This window comes from Haliaeetus albicilla, chromosome 14 (assembly GCF_947461875.1).
Source record: "Haliaeetus albicilla chromosome 14, bHalAlb1.1, whole genome shotgun sequence".
Lineage (NCBI taxonomy): Eukaryota > Metazoa > Chordata > Aves > Accipitriformes > Accipitridae > Haliaeetus > Haliaeetus albicilla.
In genome coordinates this window covers 15,884,619-15,907,946 of record NC_091496.1, presented here as the reverse complement: position 1 = coordinate 15,907,946, position 23,328 = coordinate 15,884,619, and the positions used below count along the sequence as shown (strand labels likewise).

Sequence of the window (23,328 nt, the reverse complement as noted above, 5' to 3'; positions counted from 1 at the left end):
TTTTGTCACATCACCCAAGTTACTAACGGTGATATTAAACAGTATCAGCCTCGGGGCTGACCAGGCACCAGCTGGATGTGGAGTTGCTGCCCGCTCCCCTTTGACCTTGGCAATCCAGGCAGTTGAGGAGACAGTGGGCAAAATAGAAAGTAGCAGGTTTAGTAGGTTGTGGTTAAGTAAGGTTGTGAATCTGTATTCAGGGGTGAGGGGGAGGGCCGGGAGAGATCTAATGGTGTGTGGGTGGGGGAACCTTAAAGGAGTTCAGCAACTCTTGCTTTAGGCCTAAGTGAATGTGGGAGTAGTGTGGTATAACTTGTGATTAGACCTAAGTAATGTTTGTCTTGGTGTGTTAAGCTATTTTCTGAATCATGGCATTTTCACAGGAATGTCTCCAAAATATGGTGCTCATTGTTAAGTCAGCGATGATGATAAAAATAGATGTCAAACTCATTTCCATCAATTCCAGATCCCGCCTGGCATCTGATTTCCAGCCCAGAGAGCAGTAGGAATTAACTCTTCCATCAAGACAATTTAAATGCAGCTTTAATATAATGTTAAAAATAGCTAGTCAGCCTTCCTCACTACTCCTCCACTATTGTTATCAACTTTGGATGTGTTATTTGAGTTTTATGCATGCAGTCTGGAGAGAAAGAACAAGTTTCCTCTGTAGACAGGACTGGCCATAGATGATTATTAAAGCACTACTAAATATTTTAACACAAACCATGTTCTTTAAAAAAATCAGCAACAATCATTTGGAGGAGACAAAGCTGATTCCAAGTGCGGGATGACAACCCATTCCTTCTTATTCCAGCCTGCCTGTACACCTAAAAAATTTCCCTTTGTTTTAACATGCTAGAAAAAGTTCAATTGTTTCATACCTATGTGATCTCTTATTTTAGAGTGTTGAATTCTCAGTTTTCTTCTGAAGTAAAGCTTTAATCAGGTAGGATAATGCCCCATCATTGGAAGTGTTCAAAGCCAGGTTGGACAGGGCTTTGAGCAACCTGGTCTAATGGAAGGTGTCCCTGCCCGTGGCAGGGGGGTTGGACTAGTAGATGATCTTTAAAGACACCTTCCAACCCAAACCATTCTGTGATTCTGTGATAATACAATGTAGATGACAGGTCTGTTTAACAATACAGGATAATTGTGTATGTCTAAATGAGCAGTTCAAGTTTTGCTTTCTTTGAATCATATGCTTTCCACCAGTTTGGTTTTGGTACTGTTAATCTCATTTCCCTAAAACTAAACTGGTCTTGGCATGTGATTGATACGAAAAACTAAGAAGAGTTTTGCTTTGTTTTTATTTTTAATGTCCCCCTTCGCTAGGGACATCTGTCAGAAACTATACCTGGTTGTCTAATACATTCTAGTTCCTTTTCTGAACTTAAGCAGCAAGAGTGTGTTAACATGCTGTCTGAGAAAACAAACAGAAATACAGTGCCACACGCCCCACTCAGTTTCTGGCTCCAGCAGGACAGTTTTGCCTCACTTAATGCTGCTCAAACAGCTAAACCCTGAAACCTTATGTATTATGCATACGAATAGTTAATTTTTAAGATGGTAGAAATTGGTTAAATGAAGATCAGTTTTCATAGAAACTTAATGGCATTTTAGTGGCAGAGGGAGATTTTGTTCTCCGTTGTTTCACGGAGGAAAGGAAACATTTGCAGGAATCTTGTCCTGTAGGAAAAGGAACGAAAGATAGCAGGAGTTTTGTAAGTAACTGGCATTTTAGTAAAATAGAATTGTCTTCCTCTTTAATAACGAATTCATAATATCTGCAGAAAAAAATAAAAATTAATAATTTAAGATTAAAAATTAATCATTTTGTAAAGTATATCTAAAATATACAGCATATTGTATATGGCACATAGTATAGAGCAATGACATTCTTATTTTGAACAGTTTATAAGGCCCCATAATCTATGCCATTTTTATAGGAATAAATGTCTTTTTCTGGAGAGCTCACATTGTGTAAGGTGGCTGTAAGATACTGTTTCATAGTAACTGCAGTGGAATGCCTTTCACTTGATTTAATGGCTTAATATAAGCCTTGCTTGAGCAAGTATTTTGGTGCCTGATGTGGAGTGTGGGGCAATCATTTCAGCCTATGCGGAGAATTAGTTTGATTAAAACAGAATGTGAGGAAGGGTTCTTTTTGGAGGCACCAGCTTCCAGTTTGAAGACCTACAAATGTGCCTGCTCTTGCCATTCCCTACCTGCTCTATGCATCAATTGCATGGAAAATTTAAGTGCCTCCAAGAAGCAGACTATTGTTCTTTAAGTTAGGGTGTTCACCTATTCCACTTAGAGAATAAAGATGTAATATAAAATGTTAGGTTGCTTTCACTGAAGGGTAAACATTGGGTTTCTGCTAAGTTATTGGGATCGCGGGCTCTGTTCTAAGACTGGTTTTAGTTTTATATTACCTGCATTGATAAAAACAAACACACTGACATACTCAGGCCCAGCAGCGTTGTGGGTTGTTGGTTCAGAGACAAGTGAGGCAAACAGGATCTCATCCTTCCTTTTCAGTAGCTAGCGCTGTAACTAACATTTCCATTAGGACCATGGAAGTTTCCATGCTGGATTAGATTTGTGGCTCATTTGAATTAGTAAATTACTTTGAGATACTTTAGAAGCAGATGGAAAAAAATTCAAATGGGTCCTCAGCAGTTCTAACAAATCAGTCCACTCTGTTTATCTGGGTGCTGCTGTAGGACCAGAGACTGAAAGTTTAATAACCCCTTTCAAAACAGAAATTGATTGTCATTACTGAATACTTTTCCCTTGTAGGAAAGATTTTATGTGCTTTTACAATATCTGTCCATTCCCTTCTAATTTTGTGTAACAGAAATAAATATTGCAAATAACAGTTTAGGTTCAGTTTTATGAACATCTTCTACCAATGCACACATGAGCTTCCACCAAGAGGGGAAGTTGTATCCTGCCTGTGGGTTCCTCCCCTCTTCTATGTGCTCCTGTGTGTCTGCATCATGAGTCAGATGAGAGAATGCCTTTTAGGTGAAAACTGACTCAACAGGAAAAAACTCTCAGGAGTGCTAAAACTTGGAGGCTGGGCTAAAGTGAAAGAACAGGGAAGCAGGTTCTGGGCACAGAGGTGGAAATTAGAAAGTGTTCTGTTCAGGGCAGCCTGTGCTCAGATCAGCTTAAAGTAATAACATTGCAGTTTTACTCCATCTTGACATTCTTTATTTTTAATATGCTGTTTCTAATGGACAGTTTCAACCAATTTGTTCTGATACTTAAGTTACCTCTAGAGAAATTTTCAGTATGAGTGTTGTGCTGTATGCATCGTGATGTTTGTGCTGTAGCAGTCTTCTACAGTATTTCTTAATAAATAATGTTTTGGTAGCCTCTCATCTTCTGCATACTGAAATCCCAGCAGAACTCTTGGGTATCATTTGGACCTGTTGACTTTTTGGAATTTAAATTAGTAATTTCTTCCAAAATTGTAATTTTTCTTCATTATGGAAGAACAGCAGCCTTAGGGTACAGATATCACCAACATTTTCTGCAAGTAAGACTGCAGAAGCAAAATAAAACAAATGACCCATGCAAAAGAAATAAGCCCCAAACCTTCCTCAAACAGGTAAACAAAAATCTATGATTTTATGATTCTATGACTTTATTTGGAATTTAAGGAATGGCTTAATTTCCTTTAATTCCACCCCCCACCCCCATCTCCTGTGAAACACCTCTTAATTTGTCATTGGATTCTTGCCACTTATGCATTGCAGGGGGAGGAGGGAGGTGCTGATCTTAGGTGTTTGCTCCTAAGGAATCTTTAGCTCTTCTAATTTCTCCCCCCCCCCCCTTTATTAGTGTCACTGAGGTTACTTGTCAGAGCACAGAAAGATTTCTCTTTTGGCTCAAGTAGCCTCTTGAGTGATGCAGTCTAATCACATTGGTTTATTACTGGCTGTCCTGGTTTCCTCTTTGTTAGTGCACCTGATTGTCCTTGGTAGACTTCTGTTGATTCTCTAGTTTCTAGCAAAAGCTCAAAATCAACTCAGTCTAAATAAAGAGCACAACACAGTTTTTGTGGAGCTCATAGGCATGCTAGCTTCATAGTTATCTTTTTTCCAAAACATATTTTAATACTTACAGAAAGTTTTAATTCAGATTTTTTCCTGTCTTCATTATATATTATTACAGAGCAATGTTTGAGGTCAAAAAATGAAATCACATAATAGAAAGATTCTACATTGTTGGGTCACTTAGATTAAGAAAAGCTAACTATGTTGCTCAAAGTATTGTTTTTCTACCTAATGTATTATGTGCATATTGGATTTATCTCTTGTCTTAATAAACTCCTTTTACATAACTATCTGGGAAATGTTGGTTTAAAAAATGCATTTTTAAGCAGCATCTCAGCCAGTAGATTAGAAAAGCTGTTCAGATTTAGTAAATCAAGAAAATTTGGAATTGTAATAACAAAATTATTCTTTCTTCAAGAAAGACAAAGTTCTAACCCTTTGTTAGACTGAGGTAGATTATAAATGTCACTGATTCCTGGGGCTCAGTGTATTCTGCCTTGCCATATAATATTCTTGTTCAAGAAGAGGATTCAGCAGGCAGTCTGTATTTTAAGTCCTGAAAAAGTAATTTCCAGCTGTGCTTTCCAAGCTTAATAAGGTGTGATAGTTAGAAGGGAAGCAATACCAACACCCTATGGGAGAGTTAAGGATTTGCCTTTATTTTTATGAACCTATATAAAGAGGTAGAATTATCAGAGGGATGAGAGGTAGCGGAATGGCGATAGGAATATAGCTCCCTCCTCTAATTTCCTCCCTGGTTGCACTGAGCAGAAGTAACTGGAGCAGCGGGCTGCGTGCCATGCTGGTTGGTGTGAGGGCAATGCCTGTCGTGGCTGCATCCAGCCCTGGCATGTGGTGTTACAAGATATTTAGGTCCTAATTCATTTAAAGCACAAGTCTTCTCAAAATTAACAATGTTATATATGTACTTTTAAAATCTGTTAAGGCAGAGATGTGAGTTATAAATACTATACTCACTGAGTTTGTTATGGTTAATATAGTATTAGTTTTACCCTAGTGCTTTAAGGTTAAAGCAGAAGGAAAGCTGACAAGTTTTAAACTGGGCCCCATCCCCAGAGTCTGTGCTAACTGGGAGATGAACCGTTGTTCTGCTTAATTACTGAGAAGACAAGACAACACAAGTACCTTACAGCCCATGTCACCCTCACCTCTGATCATAACCATAGTATTATTGACTGACTGTGCACGGCAAGAAACAGAATAATGATTGCACAAGTGCCTGAAGCAAAATGCTACATTTGCGCTGGTCCCTGGGTTAATAGCTGGTAGTATCTTTGTTGTATTTCATGTGACATAGTTTCTTCACTAACTAAAATTGCCCGATTGGAATGTGCAAGTTCCTTTGCAATATTTTAAATAAACTGGATCTTAAATGCACTGTGGTTCTGGCGATGATCTGGCCACCCTTGTGTCAACTGCCCTTCTGCTCAGTTTCATCTTCCTGTCTGCGATGGCAGCATCACTCTTGAGAATACACAAGTGTAGAGATTTCTAATATGTTGTCTGCTTAGATGATAAAAACTATCAAAAGGTGCATATCCTGCCTGCGTTACAGCTTCTGCTCTCACATAGGGATGGTAGGAAAGCACTTGCAGGTGTTTCTGCCGTAGACCTGCTGTCCTTATGAAAACTGTTTTTCTTTTGAAAATGGTATAATGATTGCTAGGGCTTCCCTACTGGTTAGAATAGCAACTAAGAGCATCCCTAGCAGGATGTCTAGCCACTGAACCCACAGAAAGGCCCTCTGTTTTGAAGTCCTGCTGAAATGCATTGTCTGAAAGCATTTTTTTTAGGATTGCAGGAAATTTGGAACAAAGCTGCAGATTTTGGCAGTTTAGCAGGAGGTGGCTGCCAGTCTGAGGCACAGATGGAGGTATTTGGAGAAGCCAAAGCAGCATGGTCTTTCTGTTCCTTTCTTAAAACCATCAGAAGGATTAGATTTTTAGCACTTGAAATGGCTTAATTTAGATTTTGAGATAAAATACAGTAAGGAGAAACAGTCTCTTTTTTAGTTCTCTTCCAGATTTTTCTATGGATTTAGGAGGTCAGAACCATATTTTAATTTTATTTTGTTTAAACAGCCTGGGGTTGCAGAATATGATTTTATGACATAAGTGTACTCTACAGCAGATCTTGTATTTGTGGGCTATGCAAGTCTTTGGTGATACTTGCACCTTTTTAAATCTCATGTTGTCATGAAACTAATTCAGACTTTACTATAGCAGTAGACTTAATCTGTGGGTAGTTCTTTGCACTTTTTTTCTTCTGTGCAGCTGAGAGGAAGGGGCCAGAAAAGTAGACTTCACATTCAAGACACTTGCTCATTGAAGTTAGTAATTAAAGTTAGTGGGAGTTTAATATTCATTTTAATAGGTTCATATGCAAGGCCACATGTATATATGCAGCTTAGTCACAGCAAAAAGTTGCAGGGGAAGTAATGGGTAAGTGTGGCTGCTGTAGTCCCTAGCAAAAGCAGCTTTGTAAGCATGCCTGCATATAAGGCTTCATTAATAGCCTGTGCAGCATGAGGTGTGCTGTCCTGCTGCTCGGCTTTGACTTTTCTGATCATTTTTAAACAAATGCATATGGAAAAAAGCATTTGCAGACTAGTAGACTGAAATAGTAGTAGACTAAAGGAGACTAAAACCTATTTGACATACTGTACTGTTAAGAGAGTTGTTTTCTTTTATGTCTTACTAAGCTTTATGCAGTATTTCTCTAAACTTTTTTGTTTTGGTTTCTTATGCAGTGTTTTTCATATGCAGGTACAGGGATGTTCTTCTCTGCATAGCTGTGAAGTGAATCACTTGGAATTTTTGTGTTCAGTTGTGAACATGTGGTTGCTAAAATTAATCTGAGGCTTAGATTAGTTTATTGTGAATAAACAAAAATAATTGGCTACTAAAGTGAAAGGTTATTTACCAAAGATTTAAAAGTTTAGTTGGCTTAGTTGGAATTTAAGTCTGCGCCTTAATAAACTTACTGGGAGGACATAAAATGAAGATAACTTTTATTAGGAAGTCATAGTGGGCTGGTTATAAATGGAGTAGTGGAACATTGTCTTATGAAGCAAGTATCTGACACTGGGTGAAATGCCTTGGCCATCATTTTGTTAGTTTTATTGGTTCTTTCAAAAGAAGCAGTGGACAACCTGCTTGATAGAGCAAAATGCTGAAAAATGTGTAAATGAGAGTAGTCCTGCATTATGCTGGAGATAAGCAGTAGTGTAAAGGTCTAGGCTACCCTGACATGGAAAATTGGGATGATTTCAATCTAGAAAGATAAAAAAGGATGGGGGGGGGGGAAGCGTTGTTTAACTTTGAAGGTTCCTCAGATTCACTGGGTACCTTCCTAGGCTGCTTTTACATTTCTCTGTGGATCCAATCTAAGGCACCCAGACATGTTCAGAAGTGTTCGTTGTATAAATTTGATCATCTAGTTCCCACCTAATTTATGTTGTAATTCAGAGTTTTAAGTGGAGAGGTGTGTCTGTTTTTGGAGGAGCCTAAAGCAGTGGGTGTTCTCAGGTCGTGCATATTCCAGGAACATGGATTTCAGAGCAGTGGCCATAGTCAGTTTGATTTGCAAAAATGTGCAATAGTTATGGGTGTAATTGTGTAGTATTTGAATGATTTGAGTTCTAGCCCAGTCTAAACTGTAGGTCTTCATTAGCCTGAAGGAAGTTGAATACACAGTTTCTGCATCCCACGTGAGTGTCACTAAGAAATCAAAGACATCTGGGAAGAGGCATCCTCCAGCCCTTCTTTCAAAGACGGGTCACTAGTTAGGTCAGGAGTGCAAGATCAGGCAAAGAGTCAACAGGAGGGAACGCAGAGGTCAGGGACCTCAGTGAGTGTGAAAATCTTGTTTTTACACCCTAGGTTATGTTTTATATCTAAAATTGTCCCATGTGAAAAGCCTAAATAGTCCAAAGAGCACGCATTACAATGTCGCTCCCTTTAAAAGAAAGTGAATGTGCCTGGGTGTCATGGTTTAACCCCAGCTGGCAACTAAGCACCATGCAGCTGCTCGCTCACCTCCCTCACAGTGGGATGGGGGAGAGCATCAGAAGGGTAAAAGTGAGAAAACTTGAGGGTTGAGATAAAGACAGTTTAATAGGTTGGCAACTGCATTGACAATTTTTGAGGGCCTCCTTGGAGGCTGCATAAGTAAAGCAAAAGCCACAAGCAAAGCAAAACAAGGAATTCATTCCCCACTTCCCATGGGCAGGCAGGTGTTCAGCCATCTCCAGGAAAGCGGGGCTCCATCACGCCTAATGGTGACTTGGTGTTATGGGTTTGTGTAGTGTGGTTTTTTGGTAGTGGGGGAGGGGGCTGCAGGCGTGGCTCCTGTGAGAAGCTGCTGGAAGCTTCCCCAGTGTCTGACACAGCCAATGCCAGCCGGCTCCAAGATGGACCAGCTGCTGGCCAAGGCTGAGCCCGTCGGTGACAGTGGTAGCACCTCTGGGAGAGCGGATTTCAGAGGGGGAACCTGCAGCCAGGAGGGGATTGGGATGGGAGAGGAACCCCTCTGCGGATACCGAGGGCAGGGAGGAAGGAGGGCAGGAGGGGCTGCCCCCGCAGCCCGTGGGGAGACCAGGCGGCAGGCTGTGTCCCCCCAGCCCACGGAGGGCAGCGGGGGAGCAGATGCCCACCTGCAGCCCGGGGAGAGAGGAGCCCACGCCGCAGCAGGGGGGTGGATGCCCCCCAAGATGGCCGCCGCTCCCTGGGGAAGCCCGCGCTGGCGCAGGCTGTGACTGAAGGTCGGCCCGCGGGAAGGACCCACGCCAGGGAAGTTTGTGAGGAACTGCAGCCCGTGCGAAGGACCCATGTTGGAGAAGTTAATGGAGGACTGTGTCCCGTGGCAGGGACCCCACGGTGGAGCAGGGGAGGAGTGAGGAGTCCTCCCCCTGAGGAGGAAGGAGCGGCAGAGACAAGGTGTGAGGAACCGACCCCAACCCACATTCCCTGTTCCCCTGCGCCGCTGAGGGCGAGAAGGGAGAGAAAACCGGGAGTGGAGCTGTGCCTGGGAAAAAGGGAGGGGTGGGGGAAGGTGTTTTAAGGTTTGGTTTTACTTCCTAATATCCTTGTTTTGTTTTGATTTTGTTTCCTCCCCAAGTTGAGCCTGTCTTTTGCCTGTGACCGTAACCGGGGAGTGATCCCTCCCTGTCCTTATCTCGACCCACAAGCCTGCCTTTTTATTATGGTGCTTTGTTACTAGCTGGGCTGAAACCATGACACTTGGGAAGACAAATGCCATCACTCCGAACATCCCCCCCTTCCTTCTTCTTTCCCCACTTTATATGCTGAGCACGATGTCCTATGGTCTGGGATACCCCTCTGGTCAGTCGGGGTCAGCTGTCCCGGCTGTGTCCCCTCCCAACTCCTTGTGCCGCCCCAGCCTCCTCGCTGGTGGGTTGAGGAGCAGAAAAGCCCTTGGCTCTGGGTAAGCAGGGCTCAGCGGTAACCAAAACATCCCTGTGTTATCAACACTGTTCCCAGCACAAATCCAAAACATAGCCCCATGCTAGCTACTGTGAAGAAAATTAACTCCATCCCAGCCAAACCAGCACACTGGGAGAAAGGATGTCACAGATTCAAACCTACTTTGATAAAGGGAGATGATGTGTGGGGTTTTCTACTTGCTGGAGTGCTCTCATTACTATGTGCCTATTGGTGAAAGATGAAGTGATTTGGCCAAATCTACATAGGCAGTGACAAAAGTTGAGTTTGAATAGATTTTCTTGCTGCAGTTGCCAGTCCAGCCCAGTAATCTGTAGATGCCCTACTGATGGTGGTTTCCACAATGATAATAAATCTTGTGATGTTTCTGTGATTAAAAATGAAAAAAAACCCAAAACCCAAACCCCCCTGTTTTCTTTTCTGGCCATTATTCTGTGTTTGATCCCAAATATTTAGAAGTGCAATTTAAATATATGAAGTATAGTTTAAATCTCTTAATGTATAATACATCTGGAATTTCAGATCTTAGAGCAAATTATGCTTATTCAGACATCTGGTTAGAGAAGTTTAATTATCTGGTTAATCCTTTGGGACAAGGAGATGAGTTCTTGCCCCTTCCTGCCCTGTGACTGAGATTCTGGAGTTCCTAGAACTCATACTGTGCGCCTCTTCCACAGTGTCTGGGTCTAGAGAAGTCCGGTGAAATAAATTTGAGTAATAATCTTCCAATTTTCAGTTTTTCTGGTATAATACATTACTTTGATGTACCCTATTGTCAAGTGTTGTATGCAGAAATGTCCCTTGGAACTACTATAACTTCTAAATGTTTTAGCATGTTTAAAATGTTCCATTATCCTATGTCATGCTTATCAGTGTTTTGTTGCTTTTATAGATTACCTTTCTCAAGGGATAGATCTCTCTGGAATAGAAGTAATTGAAAATGAGCTGCTTTTTATTGCAAGAGCTCGGCTTGAGGTGGAAAATCAGGCTAAAAGGCTGCTTGAGCAAGGTGTGGAGACTCAGGTAAAATACACTTTCTTCTTTAGTTCCTTTCAAAAGTGAAGAATAAAAGTACTCTGATTTCCTTTGTTTTGTGTAGCATTGTCTAATGGAGATTAAACATGAAAGAAGTCTTACGTGTGAAATTCTCACACATGACAATAGCCAAAGAAATTGATAAAACTGGCTTTGTACAGTATTTGCAAGAATAAAATTTTGCAGGATCTGACCCTGAAATTTGGGAGAAAGTAAGTGCTGATATGAATAATTTAACTCTAAATACTGTGATAAAAGCTTGATGATTGATAGGACTTTGCATTAAGCACCATGTAGTACATTTCCAATATTGCCAAGCTTTATAGATAAATCTGAAAAATGCAGTTTCTTAAAACTGTAAGAAGATTTCTGCATTTTAGCTGTGCAGTAATATATTGAAACAATTTGAAAGATTTCCCGTTAAAACTTTAAAGGGCACTTTAAACTTTGAGGTAAATATTCACTGTAGGGAATATAAAAATGAATATGCATAATTACATTCATCCATACTAAATGTAATTATCTACATTTTTAATAACCTGGCTATATTTATTATTTAACTATTTGTTATATCATTAGTGCTGTCTTCTTGCCTTTTTAAAAATACATGTTCTTTTGTCTATATATTTTAGTATTCTTTTAAAAAAAAATTATTTTAAATCCCTGTTACTACAGTAAGAGGAAAAAACTAGTACAAGTTTCTATCAAATTTGGGTTTTAAATTAGAGAACAAAAAGGATTAGAACAAGACATTTTTATGCTGTTTGTTGCCAACAGTTAATCTTACCTGTAAGTCAATATAGCATTTGTTTATACTATTGAAGGTTGACATGAAAATAGAACATATACAGAGTGGAAAATCTCTTTATTAAATTGCCTTGGTTAGATATTTGAGGATTAAAATTGAAGATAAACTTTTTACTTAGACCTCTCATTTCAAGTAATTTTCTGCAGTAGGAAGTCATGATTGTGGTAAATACCTTTGGCTGTTTACTGATAGCAAAATGGTAGGGAAAAATAGCCCATTTTTTACTTGATTACTAGTCAAATGTTGAAACTCCTGGCTATTTGAGCATGTTGCCAAGCTGTTATTGGGCTTGTTACAAGCTATGAAGCATATGTGATGTTAAATTAAGACTGAACAAAGATAGGGCCTAAGAAAAACCAAGTGGACGTTTATTTTAAACGTAGCAAAAGTCTTTATCAGTGTGTACTCCTTCTAGTTTTTCATGTCAGATTTGACCTTCTCTGATAATTTTCTCTTCATATTAAGTACTAAAACGGAACTGACAAAGAAACCCTGGGGAAATCAATCCCACTCCACTTGAAAAATAGACAGATTTATTTGGTGTTCCAGGCTGTATCCAGGTAATCAAGAGATTATTAAAGTGTATGCCTGTTGTGCTTTAGCCAGGGGCCTGTTTCCAGCAAATGGAAGATTGTTTAGAAGAACATTATGAGTGCTTAGTCATTTCAGAAGTGGGGATGTTTTCCAGAAGAGGTGTTGGGGTATGCTTCACGGGTTTGTTGTTGTGTATGATTCGTGGATTTAATGTTGGAAAAATGGTGTGCTTTAGAAAATACGCATGCAGGCATTGCCCAAGAAATCTAGAATTTGTAATATGACTAGAAGATAGTATGTCTTTGATTCTTATTATTGTAGCAGTGTGTTTTATTGACAAGCTGATTTATATTTATAGCTTCCAAGCCCTGAGATTTCCCATAAGAGAACATGGGATCTTCATCTTTTCTTCAGCATTTTGTACCACAGAATTCCTCAGATGGGCTGTCTTCCTGCTAGTATCTATTCTGGTAGCTAAGTCTGTACCTCTGAGAATAGTATATCTGTATCTGTATTTGTCCAGGTAGTTCTTCAGGTATTTGATATTCATATTTGCAATTGCAGTTTTAGTTTTCACCTTTGTTTTGATCTGCTCTGTAAATAATACGTGAGATCAGTTGCATACGTAACAGCAAGCTATATTTCTGTATTTCATCTAGCACTTTTCAGCAATTCCTTAAGAAGAAAGTTAGTCTTCTCCATTTTGCAGTATTTCAGAAGAGGAGCATTAAGTGGCAATACATAAAAAAAAGTAAAACTATAAGTATCTCCTTTTAAGCAGAAGTCATTAGAATTTGGTGAATGTCTTCTCTAGAATTTAGCTTTTTTTTCAGAGATGCTGCTATAAGTTACTCTGACAAAAAGAACAGAGCTAAAAAGTTTAAAGTGCCCCTTTCAACATTTTGATATATATCCTTTGTTTAGGTAAGAAACTATTTTTGTTACTTTGATTATTTATTTAATGATGTATAAATCACATGCTAATGAGCTGTGCCCAGATTCCCCCAAATAACTGCCAGCAGTAGGACATGAAAGCAGATACTTACCACTAAGTGATACATTGTCTTTTTCTGTACAGTGTAATTCATGTTTTTATTGCATGTCTATCACTAGCATTTGTGTATTTCTCAGAAGAAATGAAATCTCTCTTTCCCTCTTCCTTTAGAAGTGTGGCATTAGCCATTGACTGCTTCAGAAGTGAAGGCTTCCACTCATATTCATGGTGGTATCTTTAAAGCTGCCATCTGGGTATAAACTAGAAGTGTCTGTCAGCATGTCTACACTTAACAGGCTTTCACAGAGCTGCCAACCACGCTTGTCTTCCTAATCCTTTTAGAAAGAGTAAGCCCTCTTTGCTCTTGTTGACAAAAGTAATACAAATAATACCAAACCTTATCAAGCAGGGATACCAGTGGCTCGAGCAAGTTTTTTTATTGTTGGGTATGCTTTGTTACTCACTCTTAGTGTACATAGCACAGATTGATGCTCTATCGTGACCCACAGAACAGTATCAAGAAAATGGATTCAAAACCCGTTATTACTGTTTAGTCCTAAACTCCTTGCTAACTTTGCTTCATGCTGTAAGCAGGTTAGTGGCAGATAGTATAGAAAAGCAGGAGAGGCTGCTTTCACAGATACATCAAGAACTTTATTAAAGTCACCATTCTAAGAGGAGACAGAAATGTTTTCTGCTTAAAAAAAAAAAAAAAGGTATCTATCCATCTTGCAACCACCTGAAGCATCCCCAGCATTTCTTTTGCTCACAGGATGAACCCTGGGCAGAGGAATCTAGATTTGCTCTTGACACCACTTCACCTCTATATTCAACAGTGGTATATTTTGTAAAGCGGATCTGAATATTAAGAAATTATTTGGAACAAGAGAAATTTGTTAAGATTATCATAGCTCAATTCCAGGTAGAACAGTTTTGCCAGACACAGTGTTGAGGTTGCCATACTTGAAGAAAACTTTCTCTGCAACTTAGCTCACACTTCAAACCCTTTCTGCTATATATTGTCATGCTTAGTGTGGGACTTTCTTCTTACAGCCAGGGATGCCCAAACTTAGTTCCATCGGGTAATGATAAGGTTGGTAGCATTAGGGTTATAGTTATGGGTCTCCTCTGCGTAAGAAGGATGGATTTTTGCATGTATGTCCTCGTATCTGTGAAATGAGTTAGGAACTGATGCTCTTGCTTTTGACTTTACTGATACAAACTTTAGTAATTAGGATATAGTTGGTAAGGACTATGGTATCATTAAACATTGATTAAAATATAAAATATCCATTTATGTCAAACAAGACATGGTGTGAAGATGAGAGTAGAACTCAGATTTCCTTGGGTTTGTACCTTAAACACAGTTTGTCCTTCTGTGTGTTACAGAAACATTTTGTATCTTTGACCACAGATCGTAAAAATTTTACTTCTTGGTCTCCTGGAGTGATCTATAGGTGTCTGACTATTTTTTTTTTTTTAAGGAAGGTTTTGGATAAATTATGTCATGTTTGTTGCCCAGATTCCCTTATTTAAGGTGCTGGCAAATTTATTTTCCTGCATAGCATGGATCTGGAGAGTGTTAAATTCACTGATAATTCACTAAAATTGTCCTGGTGGTCATGTAGTGAAGTTTCCTGGTAGTGTTAGAGAAAGCGAAAAGTAAGTGTAAGCTTAATACCCCTTTGTCCAAATGAATATTAAATTGTGTCTGTAGTTTTTTTTAATACATATTTATTTTTTTTCCAAAATGAAAAGCCTTACTAATTATAACCTCACAGAATAAAAAAGAGGGGACACCCCACCCCCCCCGAAATAAATCCTAAACTCTACTTGTGCAAAATGTTCAAATGCTGGATTTGTAAACACAGGATAAGTATGTAAAAAATACAATCTGAACAAAAATGTCTCAATTAATTTCAGTGTAACATCTTTATGCTGTTGTCACTTTTAGCATATTTGGGGGCATTTTGAATTTTCATTTTGTAACTCACTGAGTAGAATTTTGCAAATTGTTCTGTTTTGCATTCTTTTTCATACTGAACCTTTCTTCTAAGTTGTCTCTGCAACAAGTATAGCATTTTTTTTCACATTAAAAAATTACTAACTAGATGTGTATGCATAATTGTTCTTGACTAACGCTATTTAGCGCCTGAGAAAAGTGATGGAAGGATGAAGTATCTGCGTAATTAACCAGTTGTCTGGAGGTGATTATCCAGAAGTTGCTCAATTTATCTCAGTTCAGGGTTCCCTAAGATAGGTGGTTATGTAGTACATCTTGCAGTGTTATGGCAAAATTGGTGAAATTAATCTGAAATCTTTCATAGACCAGCATTTAATCTCCTGTCAAGGATCTCTAACAATAGGTCTTCTTTGTTATCCCCAAGTGATTGGAGGGGAAAGTATGCACATAATTGACCATTTTTCCAGACATGATCATCAAGACGTTGCATAATTTATTTCATTTCAGGGTCCTCTGACCTCAATGCTTATGTAGTACAACTTGCACTGTTATGGCAAGATTGGTGAAATTAATTTTAAATCCTTCATAGGGCAGCATTTAATCCAATGTCAAGGATCTTAAACAATACATGCTCTTTATTAATCTGTGGCAGGATTTTCCAGTTGTGCAAATACACTTGGAGGTGTTTGAGATACTCAGATACAAAGAACGGCTGGCGTTGGGTCCTGTTTTTTACATTTTTTGGTGACACTTGCAAAAATATGATAATGTTGCATTCTTGAGTTCTAATTATTGCTGCCAAAGGCATGGATGGCCCTTGCAGCACTACTGTCTGGGCAAGATCCTGTGATCTTGAGTTTCTCATTTTCAATCTTTTGTACTTTAGCAAGAGTATATGTTTCACTGAAACATCCTTTTTGCTAGATTACTTTATGATATGTTAACACTTTGATTTAAATCAAAGTATGCTCACTAGTTTTTGCTAGTTTAGTGTCATCTTCAGATTTGAATGCTTTATAGTGAAATGGGCTGTGCAAGTGTATGAATGTGCTGTCTGAAGTTGTGGGCTCTGTGGAGAAGTGTTTGGCTGTAGAACAAAGTCTAATGTCATAGGAGAATGTCACTTCGAGTATTCCAACTCCATAGTTGGTAGAGTGGGCCTCTTAATGTTTATCTTTAGTTCATTTAGCTTAGGGTGTGTTACGTAGCCTACACTCCTGCATTGCACTAGTCAAAAGAAAAAAATTAATTTCCAGATGTTTTTGCCTGCCCTTTGCTGCTTTTACATTTTCTGACATTTTACTGCATATGTATGCATAATTACAAAATTATCATTATAATAGCAAATAAAGTAGAAAAATATGAGAAAAGAACCCCTCCAATTTGGCATAGAACCCGTCACCTTTTTATCCATATACTGCTGGTTACCCTCATAAAAAGGCTGGAAAAAGTAGAGTTGAAATGCTACCCAGAGTATGTTTTTTTTTTTAAGTCAAAGAGTAGTAATCGCTTTTTTCTTTTTTTTTTTTTTTTTATTCTGACATTTATTTCTACTAGAAGTTGGAATTTTACCTCATCACTGTCAAAAATTTAACCAGTATAGTAGACTTTAAGCAGTAGATGTTACATTTCCTTATTATTCCACAATCTTGATTCCCTGGAGGAGATCCTGATGGAAACTAGACTGAGACAGCTATTTCATAATAAAGTGATTGACTACAATATGGTATAGAAATGGAAGGCATTTTTGATTATTCAGTCTGAAGTCAATTACTTCAATCAAGAGTAAGAAGACTGAAGTAAAAAGGAAAATTTGAACCTGCTTGCTACTTTCGGCATAGGGTGAGGGTGGTAGCTATAGTTAACTTTAAATCATCTAGTTTTGCTTAGTGATGACAGAGGATGAGATCCAAAGCTTTTTATCTAAATTCATGTTAGCCACCCATTTCACTGCTTTTTGTAAATCTAATGTAGACAGAGAAGACTTATTTCAACATGTTATAGCTGTCATATTGGCTTTCGTTGTAAAAGATCACAATGGCATTTGAGTCTAATTAAAATCCTACTAGCTTATACTGTTTCTGTTTTTTCTTTTACAATGGTTCTGTATGCATATAGAGAACTTTTAGCTTTATGTGTTTATCTATCTTTACAAGTTTTACTCTATCCTAACCTTTAAGTTTCTTTGTCACAGAAACATACTCATGTTGCATTATTCAATTTTATTTTTCATCTTCAATATTATGGTTATGGTTTTCGTGATCTTGTTAACTGACTAAATCAGATTCCTTCATCTGGCCATCTGGTGCATGGCACTGCTGAAGGAGTTTTTGATAAATCTAAATTATTTCTTCCTTGAACTATTCTGCTAAGATGTGATATAGCAATGTACGGCTCATCTAACAACCAAAAAATATCTTCCAGATATGTGTTAGTTATATCCTACATCTGAATGGTAAACTTCACGGGGATTAACCAAACCCTATATTATTTTCCCTTTACTATTGTGGTCTAAAAAGAGTTCATTTTATCTTAAAGTATGATCTAATGGAACTGAAGTGTTAACCATGCTTCAGTAATTCAAAACCACCAAGCTAAACACTAAGCATGAATTTATACCTCTGAACTATGGATTAAAATAAACCACAGATTTCTCTGCAACATAATCGGCTGATACTGATATAACCTAGAATATCCTTTCAGTTTCCATAGGAACAGATGATAGAATGTTTTGAATCTTGGAACAGCTAAAATGAATGTCTGGCTTCAGTATAGTTCACTTTTATTTTGTAGCTTGCAACCTCTGCATGTAGAGCGCTAAAAATGTGCATTAAAAAAAGAAAGGTGGAATATTGGCATAAAACATGTTAAAACATTTTTAGTAGCAGCAGCAGCAGCAACAACAACTAATAATAAAAATACGAATACTTTAAGATGTTTCTGTGCATAATTCTTCAGGTGTTAGCTCTGTGTTTTATTATACAGGTGCAAAAAGTATTTCAAAATCCATAGGAAAAGAGAAACCATTAATTATTCCTGTGTGTTAATGCTTCTTTAGATGTTTTACAACAACAAAAAAATCTGTTTCATTGGTCATCTCTAAATTTCATCTTCAGCCGTTGTTTCATCTCACTGTGTTACACTGAATAGGTATACTTTCTCATTGGAACCATTCGTACAACACAAGAAAACATGTAGCCAGAAAGAAAAGATCACCAAAACTAATGGAATATATAGCGTGTTATATAGGTGACTATGGCAAAAGGTGATAATCCAAGAACAGGCAAGGAAGCATACTAGCTGTAGTGGTACTTGTTTTATTAGATGTTTGACATCTCTTTCTTAAGAGGTCATGCTGCGAAATCAGAGGAGATATGCTTTGAGTGTAAAAACTTTAACAAGTTTTAAAAGGTACCTCTTTATTTGAGATGAATGGCTATATTACTCCAATATTGATGTAGAGGGAAAATATGGAGGCCTTGTTAACAAACCATTAGGAATCTAAGTGGCTGTAACCTGAGGCATTGTGAATGCAGGTAGAAATGATAGTGTGTGACTGACTGTTCAGTACTCGGGCTCTTTTCATTTGTTATAACTCCAGCACTTAAGATACTTGATCTTTAAAACATTTTGTATGTGGAAATTAGGATGGTACTGAAAGCAAAAAAAGAAAAAAAGCAAAAAGAGGCAAAATGAGGAAGAAATAGTAAGTTAACTTGTGATAGTTTCTCTTTTCAGTGCAACAGGTTTTTGGTCTGTGAATGGATCTACACTGTGCTAATATAGTTCAAATAGCAACTTTTTTGAATATCCGTATTCCAAGATTATTTTCAGCTGCCATTAATATAGAAGGCTCAGGAGAGCTGTAGTAATTGGAACATACGGGCAAGTTTAATAGCAACATTTTGAAAATGGAAGGATTTTCAAGTAAAAGTAATATCTAGGGCTTTCCTGCTCAGTATTAGAATATAATTTACTGTTGTAAATGTGCAGAGGACCCCGTGTCACATGTTACTTTCTGAATATTGATCCTCTTTTATGAATGGTTCTGGTTTGCACTTTTGCAGCATCTTTTAGAAAATTCCTCACAAACTGGTGTAGTAGGTGGTTTAGGCAGGTATTAGTAAACCTCTTTCCACAGGTGAGCAAATATAGAGAAGTTCTAAATGACAAGAAGTAAGCAGGAAGGTTCCTAACAAAGTATTTGGGTTTGCAAGTTTCTATGCTTTAACAATTAGGCAGCACTGGCCCCTTTTAACAGGCCTTGTTTCATGAAAATGCTTCCCCTCCCCCAAATAACATTTTTTTTTCTTGAAGAGATACTGGAAGCTTCTGTTTTCTCACCCAGTAATATCTGCAACTGTAATTGTTTATCTGTTGAAATATATTGCAGTTAAAGTAGAATAAGCATTGTAAAATGAATGTTCTTTAGTTAGTTAGTCAGTTCTTTAATTTATGTTCAGCAGAAAGTTTCTGAGTGTGGGAGTGAGGACAAGGGATGAGCTAATTAGGCAAGTACAGCAGAACCAGGACCTGCTGCTGTTAGTGTCCCCTGCATCCTACTGGAGTAGGTGTTGGCTCAGGGGTTTGGGTCGCTTGGCCAACAGTGATGTGTCTTGTTGATCATCTCTTAGTGCTCTTAGCTATTAATTGTATGCCTGCTGGACATGTGTTCCACAGAGTAGTTTTTGTCAAACTGCAAAATAGACAGCCCCAGTGAGATGTTGTCAATAGCAAATGAAGCATGAAACAGTCTTCCCTTTTCCCTTCCCTCGGTGGCAGGTAGTACGCCATGGTGTAAGGAATTCATAATTAGGTGATATGAGGCATAGGCTAAAAAGCACTGACTTCAAGCAAATATTGAAAATAGCAGAAAGCAGGTGACTGTGTTTTGAGGAAAAACCTGCTTGGATAGACACATGCATATTTAATCAATCTTCAGTAATTCATGAAATATTAATCTGATGCATATGGTGTTTAGTAATGGTGTTGGCTGAAATTCTAATACCTAATAGGGAGTTGTTGCCTTTTTTATGTATCTTAAAGTTCTTTGGGAAGAGGTAGAATTAACTTAAGTAAACAATAATATTACTGCAACTATGTCTGTTATCCATATTTGACTGGAAAGAGTTTAGTCCTTAAAGACATTAAGCTTTTATTAATTGAAAACTGTGCCTGATTTTCCCCAAATATTTTTGTGCCATGACCTCTTTCAATGCCTTTCCCATAGAATTCATCGCTATCTAAACTGTCATTTTTTACTTTACTGTTTTTCTTCTGACAGGGTGCTGCTTTATGTTTGCTAGTCTGAATTAAAAAAAAAAAGAAAAAAAAAGCTGCAACAAATATCATAAAATGCAGCTTTATGTTATAAAAACAACAAAAAGGCACACATTGGTTTTGCTGCTCAATTTTCTAGGTTTCATAACAGTTTATATGTTTGTGATATTTTATTAAATGTATGAAGTTAAATTGTATCTTACCCTTCTAACTTGACCCAGTTTTGTAATATGATAAAAATCCTCAAGTTTTCATTAAATGGACTTCAAAGAATTTTGATAGCGACAATTTTACAAGCTCTTTAACAGTGTAGTATTTCTTTATGTACAATAAAGTGAAGATTGTTTGAACAATTACTTGAATAATCAGTAACTTAAATCCTGAGGCAGGTCCAGCATTTCTATCGGGCAAACATGTTGGGACTGCAGAAGAAAGGAAAGCATAGTCATTTTTGAAGACATCTCGTGCCAGAGATCCAAATGTGCAGATTTTTGCGGGTCCACCTGTTTCATTTTCAGAGATGTAGTTTTACCCCTTATATGGTGTGCTTTCCAGAGTGAAAGGCTTTATAACTCAGGAGGGAGCGATGAATTCCTTGGTGAATACTGTTGGAAAAACAGGACTACTTGCGAAGTACCTGAGCATACACTTTAGAAGCCCACATTTTAGGGAGCACCTCTACAGCATAATAGAGATAACATAGTAGCAAAGATGGCTGTGACGGTGTTTTGTTTAATCTAGCCAGAATTAGTTCATGCCAAAATATATCCCTTGTACTCTGGTTGCTGAACCATGTTGAAGTGTGTACTACTGTTGCTGTCTCTGTTAGTTTTAAGGAACATAAGCATGGAAGCGTGTGCCCATGCCACAAGCTAGAGGGGCAGTGTGTTGATATTTTCATTCTGTTCTCTTTGATCGTAAAGCATACATGTAACAACGGTTATTGGGTGCTGATACGTATTTCCTCTCCAGAACTCAGATGGTGCTTATTTTTGTGCAGATCTTTCCTTCCGAGAGTGGGGAAGAAGGGAAGCTGGAAGATGAACTGCACTCAGTCTTTCCCCCTCCCTTTAGCACTGTATGTGAGCAAAGCAAAAATGTATATGCATTTGGGAAGGAGTGTGTGCTGGAGTAGGAGTTACCAGCAAGGAGGATGGGAGTGTGCCATATGTTCTCCTGCACTGCAGGTTTTACTCTTCCCTGGAGACTTGTTCTGAAATCCTATTGATTTCTTGTCAAAAAAAATCTAGTTGTCTTGCAGTACTTGGTCAGTATTGTATTTGGCTGTTACCGCTTAGTGTTGCTATCCTTGCAGTTATTGGGATGTAAGCACCAACTTATTAGAGGAAAGCCTAAGTCACCTTGTCCTTTGTTATTAATGTTAGATGAAGGGTTTTCCTGAATTCAGATCTAGGTCAGTATTTATTTATTATTATTATTGGTTTTTTGAGTACTGCATATTGAAAACTATATTCCTGAAGCACTTACATATCACCCAATAGAAACTTTTGGTATGATATTAACATTACTCAGTTGCTATTTGCTGCAGAGTTATTTTTTTTTTCTGCCTAAGGAGATGTTAATACATGAGGCCCTTTTCATTCTGTGTTTCTACTTGACTCTTGTTTTATCCCCTTTTAAAATGCTAACTAGGAATTTGAGTTTCAAAGATCTCTGCAAATAAATACAAGCAAACTTTCCACATACTGAAAAATTTTTCAGTTGCTGTGTTGCTATAGGCCATTCTTCTATACATTTGGAAAATTCACTCCCCTTAATTTAGCATCCACACTTCCACCACACCTTAGAAGTAAATTTAACCTACCTCATGATCAAGGATATTTTTTTCCTTAATGCCAAGTAGCATTCTTCATGGAGACCCTCTGACAGTGTTCTCATATATGGCATAGTGGGAAAGCATCACCATGTCGAGTTTATGTTGCTTCAGTGCAGGTTATAAAGGAATCATAAAATTAATGAATTCATAGACTTCTACAGTGAATTAAGAAACCTTGTGCTCATGTAGTCTGACCTGTGTAGTGCTGGACACAGACTTAAATTCATTAGATGGTGGACTGTAGGGTGTGAAGAATAGTAACTATGAGCTGCAAATTACATTCTAGAGCAGGGGATTTGATAACTAGTTAACTTTTATTGGACCAGTCTTGAATTTTAAATGAAATTGTATAGCCATGTAAAGAAAGTAGTCTTTGCTCTGAGGTGGTTAACACAGCAAAGCTGCTGCAAAAATAAAGTGGATCATTGAAATAATGCTCTGGCCTGTGAACATCTAAAAATTGATCTCATGCATATTATTTTAAAATGCAAATTTGTTTATAATCAGGTCTATATTTATACTTTATGTTCTCTATTCAGTTTAGAAATCTTACAATTTTATAGAACATCTTCGGGACTTTCTCTTTGGAGAAGGTAAGTTTTAGCATAGCTTTTACTTCTTTTCAGAGTTGTTTTTTTTTCCTAATTCTAAAACAAGTGAGAAGAACTTTAAAAAAATGTTAGGTTGTTGGCTTCGACTAAAAATTAGATCTTAGATTAATTCTTCAGTCTACAACTGAAGTCCTTTTCCCTACACTTGAAGTACCTTATACATTGTGCCTTGATAGTTTTATATGTGGGAGGGAACTTAACCCTACATCTTGGTAAATAACTGTACTTGTATATAATTTCTCTTGCACGCTAAACTTCTCCTGTAAAGACTTATTTCTATTGCATCTGTATAGAATTTTTATGAACAAGTGATTAATTTCCTTGTTTTTCTTGAAAATTATACTAGTAAATACAGTGTGCCCCAGGTAAAAGTACTAAACATTCTAAAACACTGTCATCTTTTTCACACATAATACTATTATGCATTCCATTTTCTATAAGGGATGTTTGCATCTTTGTTTTCTGTAAAACGTTGTGGCCTTATTTATATTTTATGGTAGTTAAGTTCACAGTTTATGTGTCATTCAAACAAGGGGGATAACAGCTGAATTTTAATAATGGATGAGGAATTGAATTGTAATTGCAGTAGTTTTCCTAAAGCCATTTTTGTTAAGGATCTCTGTCAACAATCCCTTTGAATCTTTTATACATACGGAAGTTTTTTACCTTGGCTCTGAGTATTCAGGGAAGGTCTGGCAAAGCTAATTTCTGTTTTG

The 23,328-nt window shown here is 37.8% G+C and overlaps 1 protein-coding gene across 1 annotated transcript in view; it reads left to right on the top strand.

The window, feature by feature from the left end:
* Nucleotides 1-23,328, top strand: part of COG5 (component of oligomeric golgi complex 5) — a 194,595-nt gene that overhangs the window by 74,806 nt on the left and 96,461 nt on the right. The window contains exon 7 of the mRNA XM_069801840.1: nucleotides 10,443-10,573. Coding sequence (XP_069657941.1) covers nucleotides 10,443-10,573 — 131 coding nt within the window. The remainder of the gene's footprint in view (nucleotides 1-10,442; nucleotides 10,574-23,328) is intronic.